General features: G+C 37.9%; 1 protein-coding gene across 4 annotated transcripts in view; it reads left to right on the forward strand.

Annotated features, from left to right (window-relative positions):
• PRIM2 (DNA primase subunit 2) overlaps nucleotides 1–17,281 on the forward strand; it is a 344,380-nt gene that overhangs the window by 268,516 nt on the left and 58,583 nt on the right. For all 4 annotated transcript variants that reach the window (XM_007095550.2, XM_042986602.1, XM_042986603.1 and 1 more), the window contains 2 exons: nucleotides 2,917–3,043; nucleotides 8,960–9,042. In XM_007095550.2, coding sequence (XP_007095612.1) covers nucleotides 2,917–3,043; nucleotides 8,960–9,042 — 210 coding nt within the window. The remainder of the gene's footprint in view (nucleotides 1–2,916; nucleotides 3,044–8,959; nucleotides 9,043–17,281) is intronic.

The raw sequence follows: 17,281 nt of genomic DNA on the forward strand, positions 1-17,281 counted from the left end.
TTAAATGGGAGAAAGATTTGAACAGACACTTCACAAAATAAGGCATGATGAATGGATAAAGAAGAGTTGGGGTGTGTGTGTGTGCGCGTGCGTGCGTGTATACACACACCCACACACATACATATACATACATACAATGGAATATTACTCAGCCATCATGGGCACCTGGGTGGCTCAGTTGGTTAAGTGTCCAACTTGGGCTCAGGTCATGCATGATCCTGCAGTTCATGAGTTTGAGCCCTGAATCGCGCTCTGTGCTGACAGTGCAGAGCCTGCTTCAGATCCTGTCTCCTTCTGTCCCTGCCCTGCTCATGCTCTTATTTCAAAAATAAATAACAAAAACAAAAAAACCACCAAAAACCCACAGAATGAAATCTTGCTATTTGCAATGATGTGGATGGAGCTAGAGGGTATTATGCGAAGCAAAATAAGTCAGTCAGAGTAAGACAAATACTATATGATAAGAGGGAACCAAACCAAAACAGACTCTTAACTGTGGAGAAAAAATTGAGGGTAGATGGAGGGGGGTAAGCAGCAGGATAGGCTAAATGGGATGAGTATTAAGGAGGACACTTGTTGAGATGAGCACTGGGTGTTATATGTTAAGTGATGAATCACTAAATTCTACTCCTGCAACCAGTACTACACTATATGTTAAGTAACTTGAATTTAAATAAAATCTTGGGAAAAAATATATCTGCATATGCACATATACATATATGTATCTATATATGGTCAGTGATGCAGGAAGTCAATATTGCAAACATGAACATGTTTGAATAAAGGTAAAGATTCAAAGAAACAGACAAAAAACCCAAAGTAAGGCATATGAAAAGAAAGGATATGAAAAAGTGCTCACAAGAATTACTCATCAGGGAAATGCAAAGTGAGATATCACTACCTACCCTTTAGACTGGCTAAAATGAACAAAATTGAGTCAGCACCAAACTTTGGGGACAGTGTGGAACTCTCATGCATTGTTGGTAGGCTATAAAATAGTATGGTCGGTCACCTTGGAAAACTATTGGCAGCAATTCTGGCAGCATTTGAGAGAAATGAAAACATAGGCCCACAAAAGTCATCTACAAGAATGTTCATGGTGGCTTTATTGGTAATAGCCCCAAACTGGAAAAATGGCCCAGGTGTCCATCACCAGAGAACTAGATAAACTATCTGGTATATTCATACAATAAAACACTACTTAGCAATAAAAGGAACAAACTGCTGATAGTGTTACCAATCAGTCTATCGCAGCTGCTAACTCAGGAAGTGAATGGGTAAGCCCTGGCATGCTGCCATGGCCAACTGCCCCATCCTGGGGAATACTGAGAGGGATGGACAAATTGAAAGCATAGTTCCTGGCTGGGTTTGCCTACACTGTTGCCGAACAAACTTGGATAAACTCATCGTGAGAGAAGCTAATAACCCAATAGATGAAGGTTTAGAAAAGAGGGAGAAATTTATTTTGGGTGCCAGCAGCCAGGGTGGTGGCAGGCTTAAGTCTTAATATCCAACCTCTTTCCTGGCAAGATGGATGCCTAGAGTTTTATAGACATTCAGGGAGGTACGGGCAAGAAAGCATGCAGAGAACATGTGATCGTGGTTGGGCGTTGGTATGTGTTCAGCACAGGATCATGGGCACAAAATGGGACAGGTGGGGTATGGTCTTCTAGGCATTCTTTGTTATCAAGGCCTTTCTGTCTGGGTGGTTGGAACATTCCAGTCATTGCCAAAACATCTTTATCAATGCCTCAAGGAAGCGTGATAAGAAATAAGTGCAGCAGGTTTTAGTTAGAGCATGAATTAGCAATCTTGTCTTTTTTTGGTTTTAACTGTTGGGGTCTATAGTTGAGTAAAAGGGCTTGTTGACAGTATGTGTAATGAATGGCATAAATCTCAAAACATATAAAGTCATGAAACAAGTGAGTTATAAAACACTTTATACTGTGTGATTCCATTTATATAAAGTTGTAGAATAGTTAAAACTATGGTGATGAAAATCACATCGGTAGTTTCTCGTACGTATGGAGGGGAGGGAAGAATGTTGACTGGGAAGGGGCACCAGAGAACTCTGGGTGATGGAAACGTTCTGTCTCTTGATAGGAGTATGGATTACATAGGTACAGTGATTTGTCAAAACCAATAAAGCAGTATACTTGAGATCTGTGTATTTCAGGTTGTAATTTGAAATTTAAAAATCTCACCCTCCAAGATAATACAGTATATTACTCTCTTAATCTAGTTCTTTCTTACTTTCCTTGAAGTATTAGCTAAGTCCTACTATTCTGAGCTTTTCAATCAATGTTAGTTCCTGTTTTCTTTCTTTCCCACCTACTTCAAACTCCTTTTTATACTGTTAGCTTGCTTTGTAAACATGGAGTCAGGAATTCCAGGTGGGAGGCAATTGCAGTAGTTCATTAATCAAGCATTTGCTTGCATTTCTTCTTGCTTTGCTTCTCTTTTACACATTGCTTCTCTCCTGTAGTGAGAATACAGAAGAAGGGATTAATTGTGTTATGCATTTCAGAAGTAGCATAGGTAGGATATAGGAATTCAGGGAGTACTAAGATAAGGGGGTTGAGACTAAACTGATATACATTCATTATAAGCTCTGGAATCAAACCAAGAAATGGGTGATTTGATTACTCTCAGGAAAGGATTATCCTCATTGTTAAACATATATACATGTAAACATTTGCTGTCTTTACCTGAATAATTTGTTTCCTGTAAGTTTTGCACTTTTAAAAAAATGTATTTGTACATGAAGGGCTCGAATGATGTATAGGATATGTACATCTACCTATGAATGCTGAATTTATTTTAGAAAATACCATTTTGTACTCTAATTATAGCTGTCTATCACTGCTGACACCACTAGATGATATTGACTTACTTTGCCTCTTCTTTTTCCTCCAGTTTGATAAAGGCTACTCTTACAATATCCGTCATAGCTTTGGAAAGGAAGGCAAGAGAACTGACTATACACCTTTCAGTTGCATGAAGATTATTCTAACCAATCCACCAGGCCAAGGGGATTATCATGGTAAGTGCTTCCACTGGATACATTTCTGTGAAGTGTAGAAACCCCACTAGCTCTATAGGAAACAGTAAAGCAGTGTGATTGATGGCTTTTTGTATCACCATATCCCTTGTAGCTTGTGTCAGTCACCACTGTGCTCCTGCACTGTTCTAGAGATCTGTCGTATTACTGAACTAGGTCAGCAAGAGAGTTTATTCAGCTATGCTAAAGATTGTGCTGGACCAGGCTCTTTAGTCTCAGTGTCCCCCTTCACCTGCTATTTTCTGTTTCTCTCATGATTAGGAGACTAATACAGGTTCTTCAAAGGTTTTTGAAATTGAGTACCTTGAATTATAGAATAGTTGATTCATTAATTTTCAAAAGACTACTGAGGAAAGGTGTGTTTTAGTATCATTAATGAATGAGATTGAGTGAGGAATTTAGCGGGTCATGGTATCAAACATCTGTCAATTCACCTGAGTTACTGTAGGTTGAAAAAAAAAAAGGCTAAACTATTTTTTGTAGACTTCTTAGTTCAACAATTTTTTCTACAATAGTTCTCTGCACATACCTTGAAAAGTTCCTCATTTGTCTGGTATGTCAGAGAATGATTTTAATAATCCACATTAGTAAATACTTTAGATAACTAAAGCTTACTGCAGTATGTGTCAGAACTTTTTTTCTTTTAGCACTTTTTTTTTTAACGTTTACTTATTTATTTTGAGAGACAAAGAGAGCATGCACATGAGCAGGGGAGGGGCAGAGACAGAGGGAGAAACAGAATCCTAAGCAAGGTCTGTGCTGTCAGCGCAGAGCCTAATGTGTGCTTGATCCCATGACTTGTGAGATCATGACCTGAGCTGAAATCAAGAGTAAAACGCTCAATGAGCTGAGCCACCCATGCGCCCTTGGCATTTTTTTTAATGTGTAGAAGGATGTTTGTTAATTATTGTTTCAGCATCTTGAATGTAATTCTTTATTAAAAGATTATGCATTTATAGGCTGTTATGGATCAAGATCCAAATAATCACAAACAGAATTTTGAGGAAGATGCTTGACATGTCCAGAGCATTAAAAAAATGCCTTTACTTTCATATTTAATAGATAAAAGTTGGCCGGTACTGGTATTCACAGTGAGTGGTTCTCATCACTTGTGTCAGTTACTTTAAGGTACCTTTTAGAAATGCATATTATCAGGCTCCACCCTCAGACTTATAAAATCAGATTTATTTGCACGTGCCCTGAATAATTGCTTATGTCTTCTACACTTTGATTGACCACATACTTCTATTGAGAAAATATATTACTTTTCTTAGGCCATTTAGTTTGGCCTAGTAAAACTCCCAGGGATTCTTTTATCACTTACCAGATCCTAGAACTCCCACTTATGTAGTTGATTTTTATTAGCTCAAATGCAGGATTTTATATTGCTTATTCCTGTTAAACTGAATCTTATTCCAGTCCATTGTTTGTTTTATTTTATTTTTAATTTAAACTCTATCAGTTAAAAAATAATCTACTTAGCAGACACTCAGTAAGTTCGTATTATTTATTAGAAACATTGATCTGTCCTTGTTTTAATGAGTAAACTTAATTTTTTTAGAGCACTTAGGTTCACAGCAAAATTGAGCAGAAAATACAAAGAGTTCTCGCATACTCTCTGCCGCACACTTGCACAACCTGCCACTATCAGCAGCATCCTTCACTAGAGTGGTTTGTTACTTGTGAACTGAGAAGAATGTGTAATCTGCTATTATTGGATATAGCATTTTATAGATATCAATTATATTAATTGATGGTGCTTTTGAATTCTGATTATTGTTGCTGATTTACTGCCCGCTGGATCTGTCCATTTCCTTTTTTTTTTTTTTTTTTTTAATGTTTATTTATTTTTGAGAGACAGAGCACAAGCAGGGGAGGGGCAGAGAGAGAGGGAGACACAGAATCCGAAGCAGGCTCCAGTCTCTGAGCTGTCAGCACAGAGCCCAACCTGGGGCTCAAACTCACAAACCAGGAGACCATGACCTGAGCCAAAGTCGGACTCTAAACCGACTGAGCCACCTAGGCGCCCCAGAATCAGTCCATTTCTCATGGAGAAGTATTGGAGTCTGTAATAGGGGATACATCAATTTCTCCTTGCAGTTCTACCAGTTTTGCCTCTTGTATTTTGATGATCTATTGCTAGATGGATACACATTAAGGATTGTTATGTCTTCCTGGAGTATGCACTGCTTTATCATTATGTAATATCCTCGATATATTTTCCCACTCTGAAGTTTTTATATTACCTCTACTTACTCTCTGATGTTCTTTTCTTTAGGTAGACCCAAGTTCTGGCCTTTATCATTTTCCTTCTCTTTGAAGAGCTTTTTTAACATTTCTTGCCTTGCTCGTCTACCGGTAACAAATCATGTCAGTTTTTGTTTGTCCAAGAAAGTATTTCTTCTTGTCTTTTGAAGGATAATTTCACAGGGTACAGAATTCTAGATGTGTAGAGGTTTTTTTCCCCCCTCTAAATGCTTTCTTTACATATTTCAGTCCAAAAAATAAATAAGTAAATAAATAAATATTTCACTTCAGTCTTTTGCTTGCATGGTTTCTGAGGATAAATTAGATATAATTGTTATATTTGCTTCTCTGTAGGTAAGGTGTCCCCCCCCCCAGCTTCTTTCAAGATTTTTTCTTTATTTTTTATTTTCTCAAATATGAATGTGATATATCTAAGCTATATTTTGGGGGGCATTAATACTGTTTGGTGTTTTTTGGACTTCTTATATCTGTAGTTTGGTGTCTGACATTTATTTGGGGAATATTCTCCATTGCCTCAAATATTGCTTCTATTCCTTCCTTTCTTCTGGTATTCTCATTACTACCCTTCATAATGCCCCACAGGTGTTACATATTCTGTTCTTATTGTCTTTCTTTAGTCGTTTTGTCTTTGTTTTTCAGTTTTGGAAGTTTCAATTGGCATAACCTCAAACTTCGAGATTCCTCCCTCAGCCGTGTCTATAATAAGCCCATAAAAGACGTTGTTCATTTCCATTAGAGTGTTTAGTTCTCTAGCATTTCTTTTTGATTCTTTCTTAGGATTTCCATCTCTCTGCCTCCATTATCTGTTTTTGCACATTGTCTACTGTTTCCATTAGTGCTCTTAGCATTAACCATAGTTATTTTAAATTCTCGGTCTGATAATTCCACTATCCCTGCCATATCTGACTCTAGTTCTGATGTTTGTTCAGTCTCTTCAAAGCTGTATTGTTTGCCTTTTGATAAGTCTTGTACTTTTTTGTTAAAAAGTAGACATGACATTCTGGATGAAAAGAATTCCAATAAATAGACCTTTAGTAATATGGTGGTAAGCAGGGAGGTGGAGAGGTTGGTGTTCTGTAGTCCTCTGCTTAGTCTTTTAGTGAGTCTGTGGCCCTCGGCTATTAACTTCAACAGTGACTCAGTTTTTCTCCCTTAGGTGGGACAGGATGCCTAGAGGAGGCTGGAGTTGGGTATTTCCCTACCCCTGATAGGTTAGCCTCTGATAAAACCCCAGAAGTTTAGGCTCCAGTAAAACAGTTTGTTCTGAGGGCAGGCCTTATTAAGAGTAGATTGCTCTATAGTATTAAAATGGTTACTTTTCCCCTCCCCATGCCAGAAGCTTGAGAGAATTTCTCTCTATTATCCACCGTGAGCACTTGGTAGAGCTCCTGGAAGTTAGGCTTACGAAGTATGGGGCCTCCCTATGACTGCGTCTCCTTGGAGTTTTTGATGCTCAGACTTGTCCAGACTTCAAAAATTTCTCAGTTATAGGTAAGGTTTTTCCTACCCCAGCACTGGTTCCTGCAGAGATTTCTGCTCTGGTATGTTGTGATTTTCTGTATCTGCCACTCTCTCCAATTTTAGGGGACAGTGGTGTGCCCTGTGATCTCATTTCTTTGATGAGTCTAAGCAGAGTTGTTGATTTTTCAGTTCAACTTTTTCCTGGTTAGGATGGAGCAGTGTATAAGCTCTTCACAGGCCAGACTAGAAATGAGATGTCCCTGTCCTTTTAGTTTTACGTTGTTCATAAAACTGTTTAGTCCCTTGTGTTGATATCATTTCATTAACCAGCACTGTTATGAATCTATACATAACTACATTCCAGACTAAGTTTATCCGTCTCTTCTGCAAATGGATGTTGGAAAGCTTTGTCAGATACTTAACTGGGTGTGCATTCACTTCATTTTTGGTTACCTGGTTCAACCCTGTCCAGTTTGGAAGATAATTTTCTTTGACGTGGAAGAAGAAAAAAAATAAACAGGAGTTACTGAGCTTTATTTTCTGTTATCTGTTAAAATAACACCAGCTTCTCTAAGTAGTAATCGTTTTTTTCTGTTTTTTGCTTATTGTCAGCATAGCTTAATAACACTTTTTTGTGACCTTTAGTACCTTGGCAATCTTCATTTTCTTCTTGGCTTTGCCCTTTATAACTTTTTCCATACAGATACAGTCATTATTTCAAATGTAATTTGGATAATTCAATTAATCTCCTTTTTTTGTGCCCTTTAATAATTCTGGGCTTACCCAAGAATTCCTTGTGCAGCCTCATTTCTTTCTTATTTGTATCTTTTGCAATTTCATTATCAGATTTTTATTTATTTTTATTTTTGAGAATAATAACGACAGCGTATACATGTTGAGTGTTTACTATATGCCAGGAGCATATAAAAGGTTTATATTGTGTTTTCAACAAGAGTTCTGTGAGTGATTATTTCCTTCACTGGACAGAAAGTGAAGCTCAGTCAGCGACAAGATAAGAATTTGCCTGTGGTCTCCCACCTGCTAAGCGGGAAACGGAGATTCAGACCTAGGTGTTACAGCTCCAGACTCTTGGCCACATGTTACACAGCTGCTCAGTATGTTTCCTTGTACTACAGGTTTACAGTTTTAATCTGAATGAAGTATAAACTATGAATTTTGTGAATTTTCATTATTTGTAGGAGTCCATAGGGTTAGTGGATGTTTTTTATAGTTAAGATTTTTGGTAAACGTGTTTGTTTGGCATCTAGGCCCTTTCCTGTTTTTGCTATAACCCATTTCCCATTGCTTTCGTTAAAAATGCATAATTGTTTCTAATTAACTTATAGATCCATCATCTGTATACTTAAAAAAAAAAGTAATCTGCCTTCCAAAATTAAATTTTAAAATAAGTATTTTCATTTATATTGCTGTTTCTTATTAAAATATATGAAATTTTCTAGATTTTGTCCTTATAATACAGTTTTTACATTTCATTTCTTCTGTGTTCTTATTTATGCAAATACTTTAGTAGTTCATCATTATTATTGCGTTACTCATCTCATGAAATAATACAGAGATGACGTGTATCTACAAAAGTTATTTTTCTGTGAAACACTTTCTCATTTGTCCGTCTCATTCCCATCTGTGGTTCCTGTTAAATTTGTATGGATTTTACTTTGTGGGAAATAGACATAAAATTTACATCTGAAAATGATGTGAGATTTTTATATTTTTTGGAGATTGTACATTTTTCCTTTTGTTTACATTATCTTCTCATAGTCTTTTAATGTAATTTTTAAAAATAAGAATAAAATGTGAGATTGTATAAAGTTTCTAGATAAACTGTTTTATAGCTACCTTGTGGTTATCTCTACTTGTTAGCAAGTAGCATAATTAAAACTGTTTCCTCTTCCTAGCGAATGGGCAACTTTGCCTGAGAATGCTGTAATGTTTTATGTAACTCTTGAGCCTGTAGTGTCCCGATAACCGTACAACTAAATCGTCATTTAGATAAAGAGAGGAAAGCAGTTGCACCCATGGGCAATTAACTTTTTTATTAATAAGCTGTTGGATAATTAAGGGGAGCTTAGACAGTCTCTCGAGTGTGGTATTGTACTAAGTCCCGGGTAAATAACCTTGTTGGTGTGCTGGCTTGTTTTTCGTTGTCAGGGTGCCCATTCCGTCACAGTGATCCAGAGCTGCTGAAGCAGAAGTTGCAGTCATACAAGATCTCTCCCGACGGGATAAGCCAGGTAGGTCAGACGCTGCCGCACATCCTCAGTAATGAGGAGTCAGACAGTCGCTGAGTTTCACTTACTGTTCTTGCAGTGGCGCTTTGTACTGCTTGTCAGGGCTCACACCACACATCCTGTCTTCTGCATGAAGTAAGCTAAAGCTTTGACTTGACTGGCTTAGATTCCTTGGAAATTCTAGTTCTCCTATCTGCCAGGCTGCAGTCTTATTTTTCTTGGTAAGAAAGGAAGCTGGAAACCTTTTTTCTCTCAATTTGTTTTATTTTCTCAATTAGGAGTATTTTAAAAAAAATAAATTTTTAGAGGAATACATTGAAGGTTATTAACGAAGCTGAAAAGTAATGGCATCATATTTTTGGGAAATTTTCTGTGCTGCTTATAGGTTAAAGCAGATATAATATAGTGGCTAATATTCTGATTGGCATCAACTCTTACCATGTTAAAGCTATACTTCTAAGGGCGTCTGGGTGACTAAGTCAGTTAAGCTTGACTTCAGCTCAGGTCATGATCTCCTGGTTCGTGAGTTCGAGCCCCACTTCGGGCTCTCTGCTTTCAGCACAGAGCCTGCTTCGGATTCTCTGTTCCCTTCTCTCTCCCTGCCCCTTCCCTGCTCATGTTCTCTGTCTCTCTCTCAAAATTAAGTAAACATTAAAAAAAATTTACACTTCTAATGGTAGTTCATAAGGTTGAATAATCTATCAAAAATACTTTGGTAAATAATTGAGATAAAAAAGGAAATGTTCAAATGTAAAACCAAATATTTAAGAGTAATTTAGTAAATGTGCTTTAAAAAATATTGTGACATTGCAAAGGCTGCTATCTCTATGTGCTTTTGAATTGACTTGGGATTTGAAGTTCAGGAGGAGTATCTGCTTCCTTAGTTTAAGAAGAACAGTACATGTTTTAGAGCTGTGACATTCAAATCATTATATGTCCTTAATTATTTTTTCTTAATTACTGTACAAAACTCTACTTTTTCACTATGTCCAAACTTTGAATTTAACTTATTTCAGATCTTGAGAGTTTTGTGGTTCTCTGGGTAAGGCAGTGGTCAAAGTGCTGTTTTGAAATGCAAAGAATCGTATAAATCCTGCTCCTACAGAACCAGAGTCTGGAAGAAAACATGCCAAGTGTTATGAGAGATGTACACATAGAATGTCTTAGATCTTCTGAAGAAGGCGGCCTATATATAACCAAATAGGGGAGGCCAAGGAACACTATCTGGAAGAGATACTCCGTTGTTTTTTTGTTTTGTTTTATTTTTTCCAGTTTTTATTTTAATTCCAGTTAGTTAACATAGAGTGTAGTACTAGCTTCAGGTGTACAATATAGTGATTCAGCACTTCCATACATCACCCTGTGCTCATCAGAACAAGTACACCCCTTAATCCTCATCACTTATTTAATAAACCATTCATCCACCCCTCCCCCTGGTAACCATGAATTTTTTCTTTGTAATTAAGAGTCTGTTTCTTGCTTTGTCTCTCTTTTTTCTCTGTTCATTTGTTTTGTTTCTTAAATTCCACATATGAGTGAAATCATATGGGATTTGTCTTTCTCTGACTGGCTTATTTCATGTAGCATTATACTCTATACTCCATCCATGTTGTTGCAAATGGCAAGATTTCATTTTTTTTTTTTGTGGTTGAGTAATATTCCATTGTATATGTGTATATACCACATCTTCTTTATCCATTCGTCCATCCATTGATGGACACTTTGGCTGTTTCCATATCTTGGCTCTTGTAAATAATGCTCCTATAAACATGGGGGTGCAATTATGCTTTTGACTTCATAGTTTGTATTCTGTGGGTAAATACCCGGTAGTGTGATTGCTGGATCATAAGGTAGATCTTTTTTTTTTTAACATTTTGAGGAACCTCCATACTATTTTCCACAGAGGCTGCACCAACTTGCATTCCCAACAGCAGTGCACAAGGGTTCCTTTTTCTCCATATCCTTACCAACACGTTGTTTCTTTTGTTGTTGATTTTTGCCATTCTGATGGGTGAGAGGTGATATTGTAGTTTTGATTTGCATTTCCGTGATGGTAAGTGATGAGGTAAACATCTTTTCATGTGTCTGTTGGCCATCTGTATGTCTTTTTTGGAGCTGTGTCTCTTCAAGTCTTCTGCCCTTTTTTTTTTTTTTTTTTCCCATTGTTTAATTTATTTTTAAGAGAGACAGGGCATGAGCAGGGGAGGGGCAGAGAGAGAGGGAGACACAGAATCTGAAACAGGCTCTGAGCTGTCCACACAGAGCCCGACACAGGGCTCAAACTCAGGAATGGTGAGATCATGACCTAGGCCAAAGTCAGACGCTTAACCAAGTCACCCAGGCACCCCTGCCCATTTTTAATTGGATTATATGTTCTTTGGGTGTTGAGTTTTATAAGTTCTTCATATATTTTAGATACTAACCCTTTATTGGATATGTTATTGCAAATATCTATTCCCATTCTATAGTTTGCCTTTTAATTTTATTATTTCCTTCATCATATAGAAACTTTTTGTTTTGTTATTATTTATTTTGAGAGAGTACACGTGTGAGTGTGCATGCAAGTGGGGGAAGGGCAGAGAGAGGGGGAAAGAGAATCCTAAACAGGCTTCATGCCCAGCGCTGAGCCTGATGTAGGGCTTGGTCTCACAACCCTGAGATCATGACTTGAACCAAAATCAAGAGTCGGATGCTTAATTGAGAAACTTTTCATTTTGATTTGGTCCTAGTGGTTATTTTTACTTTTGTTCCCCTTGCCTCAGGAGACATCTAGAAAGAAGTTGCTACAACTGATGTCAAAGAGGTTATTGCCTATGTTCTCTTCTAGGATTTTTATGGTTTCAGGTCTTACATTTAGGTTTTACTCCACTTTGATTTTGTGTGTGTGTGTGTGTGTGTTTGGTGTAAGAAAATGGTCTAGTTTCATTTTTTGCATGTTGCTGTCTGATTTTCCCCAGCACCATTTGTTGAAGAGATTTTCTTTTTTCCCTTTGGATATTCTTTCTTGCTTTATCAAAAATTAACTGACCATGTAATTGTAGGTTGTTTTTTGTTTTTTTTTTTTTTTTCTGGGCTTCCTATTCTGTTCCATTGATCTATGTGTCTATTTTTATGTGAGTATCATACTGTTTTGATTATTACAGCTCTGTAATATAACTTGAAGTGTGAAATTGTAATGCTGTCAGCTTTGCTTTGCTTTTTCAAGATTGCTTTGGCTATTCAGGGACTTTCGTGGTTCCATACAAATTTTAGGATTGTTCTAGTTCTATGAGAAATGCTGATGGTATTTAGATAGGGATTGCATTAAATGTGTAGATTGCAGTAAAGATATTTTAACAGTATTTGCTATTCCAGTCCATGAGCATGGCTTGTCTTTCCATGTTTTTGTGTCATTTTCACTTTCTTTCATCAGTGTCTTAGAGCTTTCAGAGTACAGATCTTTCACTTCTTTGGTTCGGTTTATTCCCAAATATCTCATTACTTTTGGTACAATTGTAAAAGATATTGTTTTCATAATTTCTGTTTCTGCTGCTTCATTATTGGTGTGTAGAAATGCAGTAGATTTCTGTACATTGATTTTTTTTTTATCCTGTGATTTTACTTAATTCTTTTATCAATTCTAGGGGTTTTTTGGTGGAGTCTCAAAATTTCTATATTCAGTATCATGTAATCTGCCAATAGTGAAAGTTTTACTCTTTACTCTTTACTCTTCTCCTCCCCACTGTTGTTATATTTTATATTCTATTATTTTGCGAGTTCCTTGACTGATTTTTTATAGAAATACTCATTTGTACTGCTTTTGGGTTTCCTACCTTTATATTGTCACTTCTGGTCTCTCCTTTCCAAAATGTCCCCTTAATATTTCTTGAAGGACTGGTTTAGTGGCCATGAACTACTTTAGGTTTTATTTGTCTGGGAAACTCTTTATCTCTCCTTCTATTCTAAATGATAGCTTTGCTGGATAGAGTATTTTGGCTGCGGTTTTTCCCATTCATCACTTTGAATATATCATGCCACTCCCCTCTGGCTTGGAAAGGTTCTGTTAAAAATAATCTGCTAGCCTTATGGATTTTCCCTTGGAAGTTATTACCTTCTTTTGTCTTACTGCTTTTAATTTTTTTTTCTTTATCAGTACATTTTGCTATTTCATTACAATATATCTTGGTATCAGTCTGCTTTTGTTGATTTTGATGAGAGTACTCTTTGACTCTTAGATCTGGATATCTGTTTCCTTCCCCACTTTAGGAAAGTTTTCAGCTATTATCTCTTGAAATAAAGTTTCTGCCCCCTTTCTCTCTATTCTTCTGGGACTCCTATAATACAAATGTTACTATGTTTGATGGAGTCTCTGACTTCCCTACGTCTATTCTTGTTTTGCAGAATTCTTTTTTTTCCTCTTGTTCATTTTGATTACTTTCCATCACTGTCTTCTAGGTCATTAATTCATTTCTCTGCTTCTAGCCTGCTGTTCATTAAGCATGTTTCTCATTTTGTGTATCATACCCTTTTTCTCTGCTATGTTATTTCTTATCTTTGTGTGAAGGGTCTCATTCATGTCTTCCACTGAGTATCCTTATTACCATTATTTTAAATTCTCTATGAGTTACGTTACTTATATCTGTTTCACTTAGGTATTTGGGTGTGGCTTTGTCCTTTTACTTCATTTGGGATACATTTCTTTGTCTCCTCATTTTGACTAAGTCTCTGTACCTCTTTCTCTGTGTTTGGAAAGTCAGCTATGTCTCCTGTTCTTGAGGGTAATGCCCTTATGAAAAAGTGGTCCTGTTCTTCCTTGCCTTGTAGTGATCCCTGTTCCCCCCAGCCTGATGCTTCTGGGAGTGTCTCCAGTGTGTACTGCGTGCAATCTGCTGTTTTGTCCTGGCCTAATCTTTCTGGCAAGTTATCCGCAAAGGCTCTCTTTGCCTTTTGTGAGTAGCATTTCATCCCTTTCCTGAAGGTGACATATTTTAGCTAGATGTGTTGTGGTCTGTGCATGAAATGAGACCTACTTCCAATGTCACCAGAACCAAGGCTCTGCAAAACTCCCAAGTGAGGAGATGTGGTGTGAACAGGTGTTTGGGTTAGTCTTCTTGGGAAAAGGGGATCTGAGCTCTGAGACTGAGGCAAGGTGAGTGGAAAGGGTGATTCCACCATTGTTTGGGGAGGGGGGGGCGGGCAGGGCTTGATATAAGCAAGTTAGGTAGCAAATGTTGGTGCCGCACGGCTTCCCATAGGTGGGTCTGTGCTTATGCTGAGGGTCAGGGGAGGGAAATGGCACCCGCATTTTCTTTTGTTCCCAGAGGGATCTCTCTGTGAACACTGTCTCTCTGGGCTATGCTCTGAAATAAGTAAATAACCTCCCCACTATGTGCTTAGGCACCCTTCAGATCGTTGTTTCCAGGCTGTATGTTCCTAGGCTGTTTTCCCTGCCTTTTTTCAGAGAGCAGTGCCAGTGCCCTCCAAGTTCTCCCAGAGCCAAGCCTGCTGACCTTTAAAACTCTAGGCTTTAAGCTCTACTGGTTGCAAGAATTTATGAAATTCATTCCCTCTCACTTTCCAAGCCAATTGCTTTGGTGATTCCTTTTCCCCTGAGCTGCCCTGTGAGGTAGTCTGTCTCTTGCCCTTCTACGGCAACTGCAGCTCCCTCTCCACTGAAGTGGCCACTGTTTCTCTACGTTTAGTTGTAGAGTTTGTTCTTTCCATCTTCAGGTCAATTTCTGGGGTATTTAAGATGATTTGATAGTTATCTAGTTATAGTCATGGGACAAGATGAGCCTAGGGTCCTCCTACTCCGCTGCCACCTTCCAACCTCTGGAAGATCTACTCTTTGAATTATGCCTGGGTCAGGAGTGGAGAATGGGGAGTGGGAATTAAAAGAAGAGAATGCAGGGGCGCTTGGGTGGCTCATTTGGTTAAGAGTCCGACTTCAGCTCAGGTCATGATCTCACGGTATATGGGTTCAAGCCCCACATCGGGCTCTGTGCTGACAGCTCAGAGCCTGGATCCTGCTTCAGATTCTGTCTCCCTCTCCTTGCCCCTCCCCCACTCGTGCTCTGTCTCTCTCTCAAAAATAAATAAACATTAAAAAAATTTTTAAAAAAGAATGCAAGAATAAAAAGCAGTAAGTATATAGATTATTAGGATTTGAAGCTTAAGATAATGGAAGTGCTAGTACATAAACATTAATAGACAAGAGAAGTAAATAGGTTTGTGAGATTAGGTTTAAAGGTGGGATATTTAAATGGCAGACAGAATGTAGATTTGTGCTTCATTAGAGAAGTTAAAAGTGGAAATTTGAGGTTCTTCCCAGTTAGAAATGTAGAACTGTAGGGTTTGAGGAGACATTAGGAAGCTATTCACTTTTATAGAGCCACATAGGATGTGACATGCCATGGGTATGCAGCTAATAGGTCAGTGATAGAACCAGAATTAAAGCCAGGCCTTCTGAATCCACGGGTTTTGTTTTGTTTGTTTTGTTTTGTTTTGTTTTTTCCCCTCAGCTCCAGTTTACTTGAGGGTGATTATCATGAGTTTTGTGTGTTGTGTGTGTGTGGTGGCGGGGGGTGGTGGGTTGGAGGAGAAAGGGAGAACAAAGTAATGGAGAGAGGGGGTAGAGAGTCAAAAACCATGTCTTAAAATGGAGGCTTGGCTAACACTTCCCTTTTGTCAGCAGAGGGAAGCAGAATCGGAAAGACTGAACAAAAAAGGGAGAGAAGGGGGAATACGTTAGGGAAATGAAGTATCATACAAGTCACAGAGAATTTTGAGGAGAGGGTCCACAGGTGTCCTTCATAGCAGAGAGAGGGGGACTGAGAAAAGGTGGTGACTGGGTGTGTTGTGTGGGTTACCCAATTTCGATTTGGTGAAAGGTGTCATTGTCGTGGTAGAAATCAAAAGCCAGAACACATTTGCTTAGAAGGTAAGTGAATGAAAGACAGCACATTGGATTTGTAGATAGTGATATAAGTGGCCTTTTCAAGAAATGTGCTGGTGAAAGGGATGACAGGGTGATACTAGTTTAAACATCTTGTGATGGTTTAGAGGAGATCTGAACCTGTTTGTATCTTGAGGGTAATCTTGATAAAAATACTTTTAAAAAGATAATCCCTCTTGAATTAAGCAAAATTAACTTTTCTTTCCTTTATGACTATATTGTACATGCCTTTGCTCTTAAACTTATTACACAAGATTATAATTATTTAATTGTTCCTCTTCCCCTCTAACTTGTAAGTTTCCTGAAACGAAGATTAGATTTTTTTTTTAACTTTATCTCTCATAGTAATTCAGTGAGTTTGCACTTGGTAGCTGCTTTAAAAAAAAATGTTGGAGAAATAAGTGGGCATAGTTTTTGTATGAGTTGGATGCTAGGTTGTGCTTGGAGGGGTGCAGAAAGAGCCACATGGAAATTCAATGATACAAGTGAAAATCTTGTGAGAAAAAATCTTGTGAAAATCTTGAAGAAAGGAGTCTGTATACTTGCACAAAAGGATAGTGACAGAAAAAGGCATATCTTTCTGCCCATTTGGGAATATAGAGGAAAATGTAGAGGTGTAGAACAAAGGGAAATTGGGGGAGTGGATTAAGAGGCCTTAACTCTAACTTGCAAAGGAAAAGGTCTGGTTATTAGCTTAGAGTAGAGGTTAAGAATGGTGTTCTGGATGTAGGAAAGGTTGGGAACTGTTGACAGTAAATTTGATAGGGATTCTAGAAAAAGAATTAACTAAAGGCTTTTTTAGCCATCATAAAGAATCACTTTTTTAAAAATACAGGCAATTACTGTGTCTATTGAGAATATCACTATTTTTATTTAATAGTAATAACTATGTGTTGGAAAGAGGAGGAAGGACAGTAAAGTATCCCCCAAACTGAGAAGGCAGTTTGAGACCGAGAAACTAAAGAGGCAACTCCATTCAGTTTACACAGCGTTTTTTTTTCAGGGTAACTTACTGACGGGATTGAACAGGCAGTGATCTGGACAGCTGAACAGCTGTTTTCCTCAGAGTCCAGACTTCAGTCCATGATTTTATAGAGTAAGGGGACACTGGAGGGCTCTGTTGTGCAGTCAGAGGATCTACATACACTTACCTAATTGATAGCTAACATTTAACAGAACTCGTGTGGCCATCTGTGAGTCAGGAAGGGGGAGAAACTATGTTATTTCTAATTGTTACCTAATCAGATTTAAGAAAGACCAGAACAATCCTTCCTGTGTTCTGGTCATGGAATACTTTAACCTCCAAGG

The sequence above is a fragment of the Panthera tigris genome, chromosome B2 (assembly GCF_018350195.1).
Source record: "Panthera tigris isolate Pti1 chromosome B2, P.tigris_Pti1_mat1.1, whole genome shotgun sequence".
Classification (NCBI taxonomy): domain Eukaryota; kingdom Metazoa; phylum Chordata; class Mammalia; order Carnivora; family Felidae; genus Panthera; species Panthera tigris.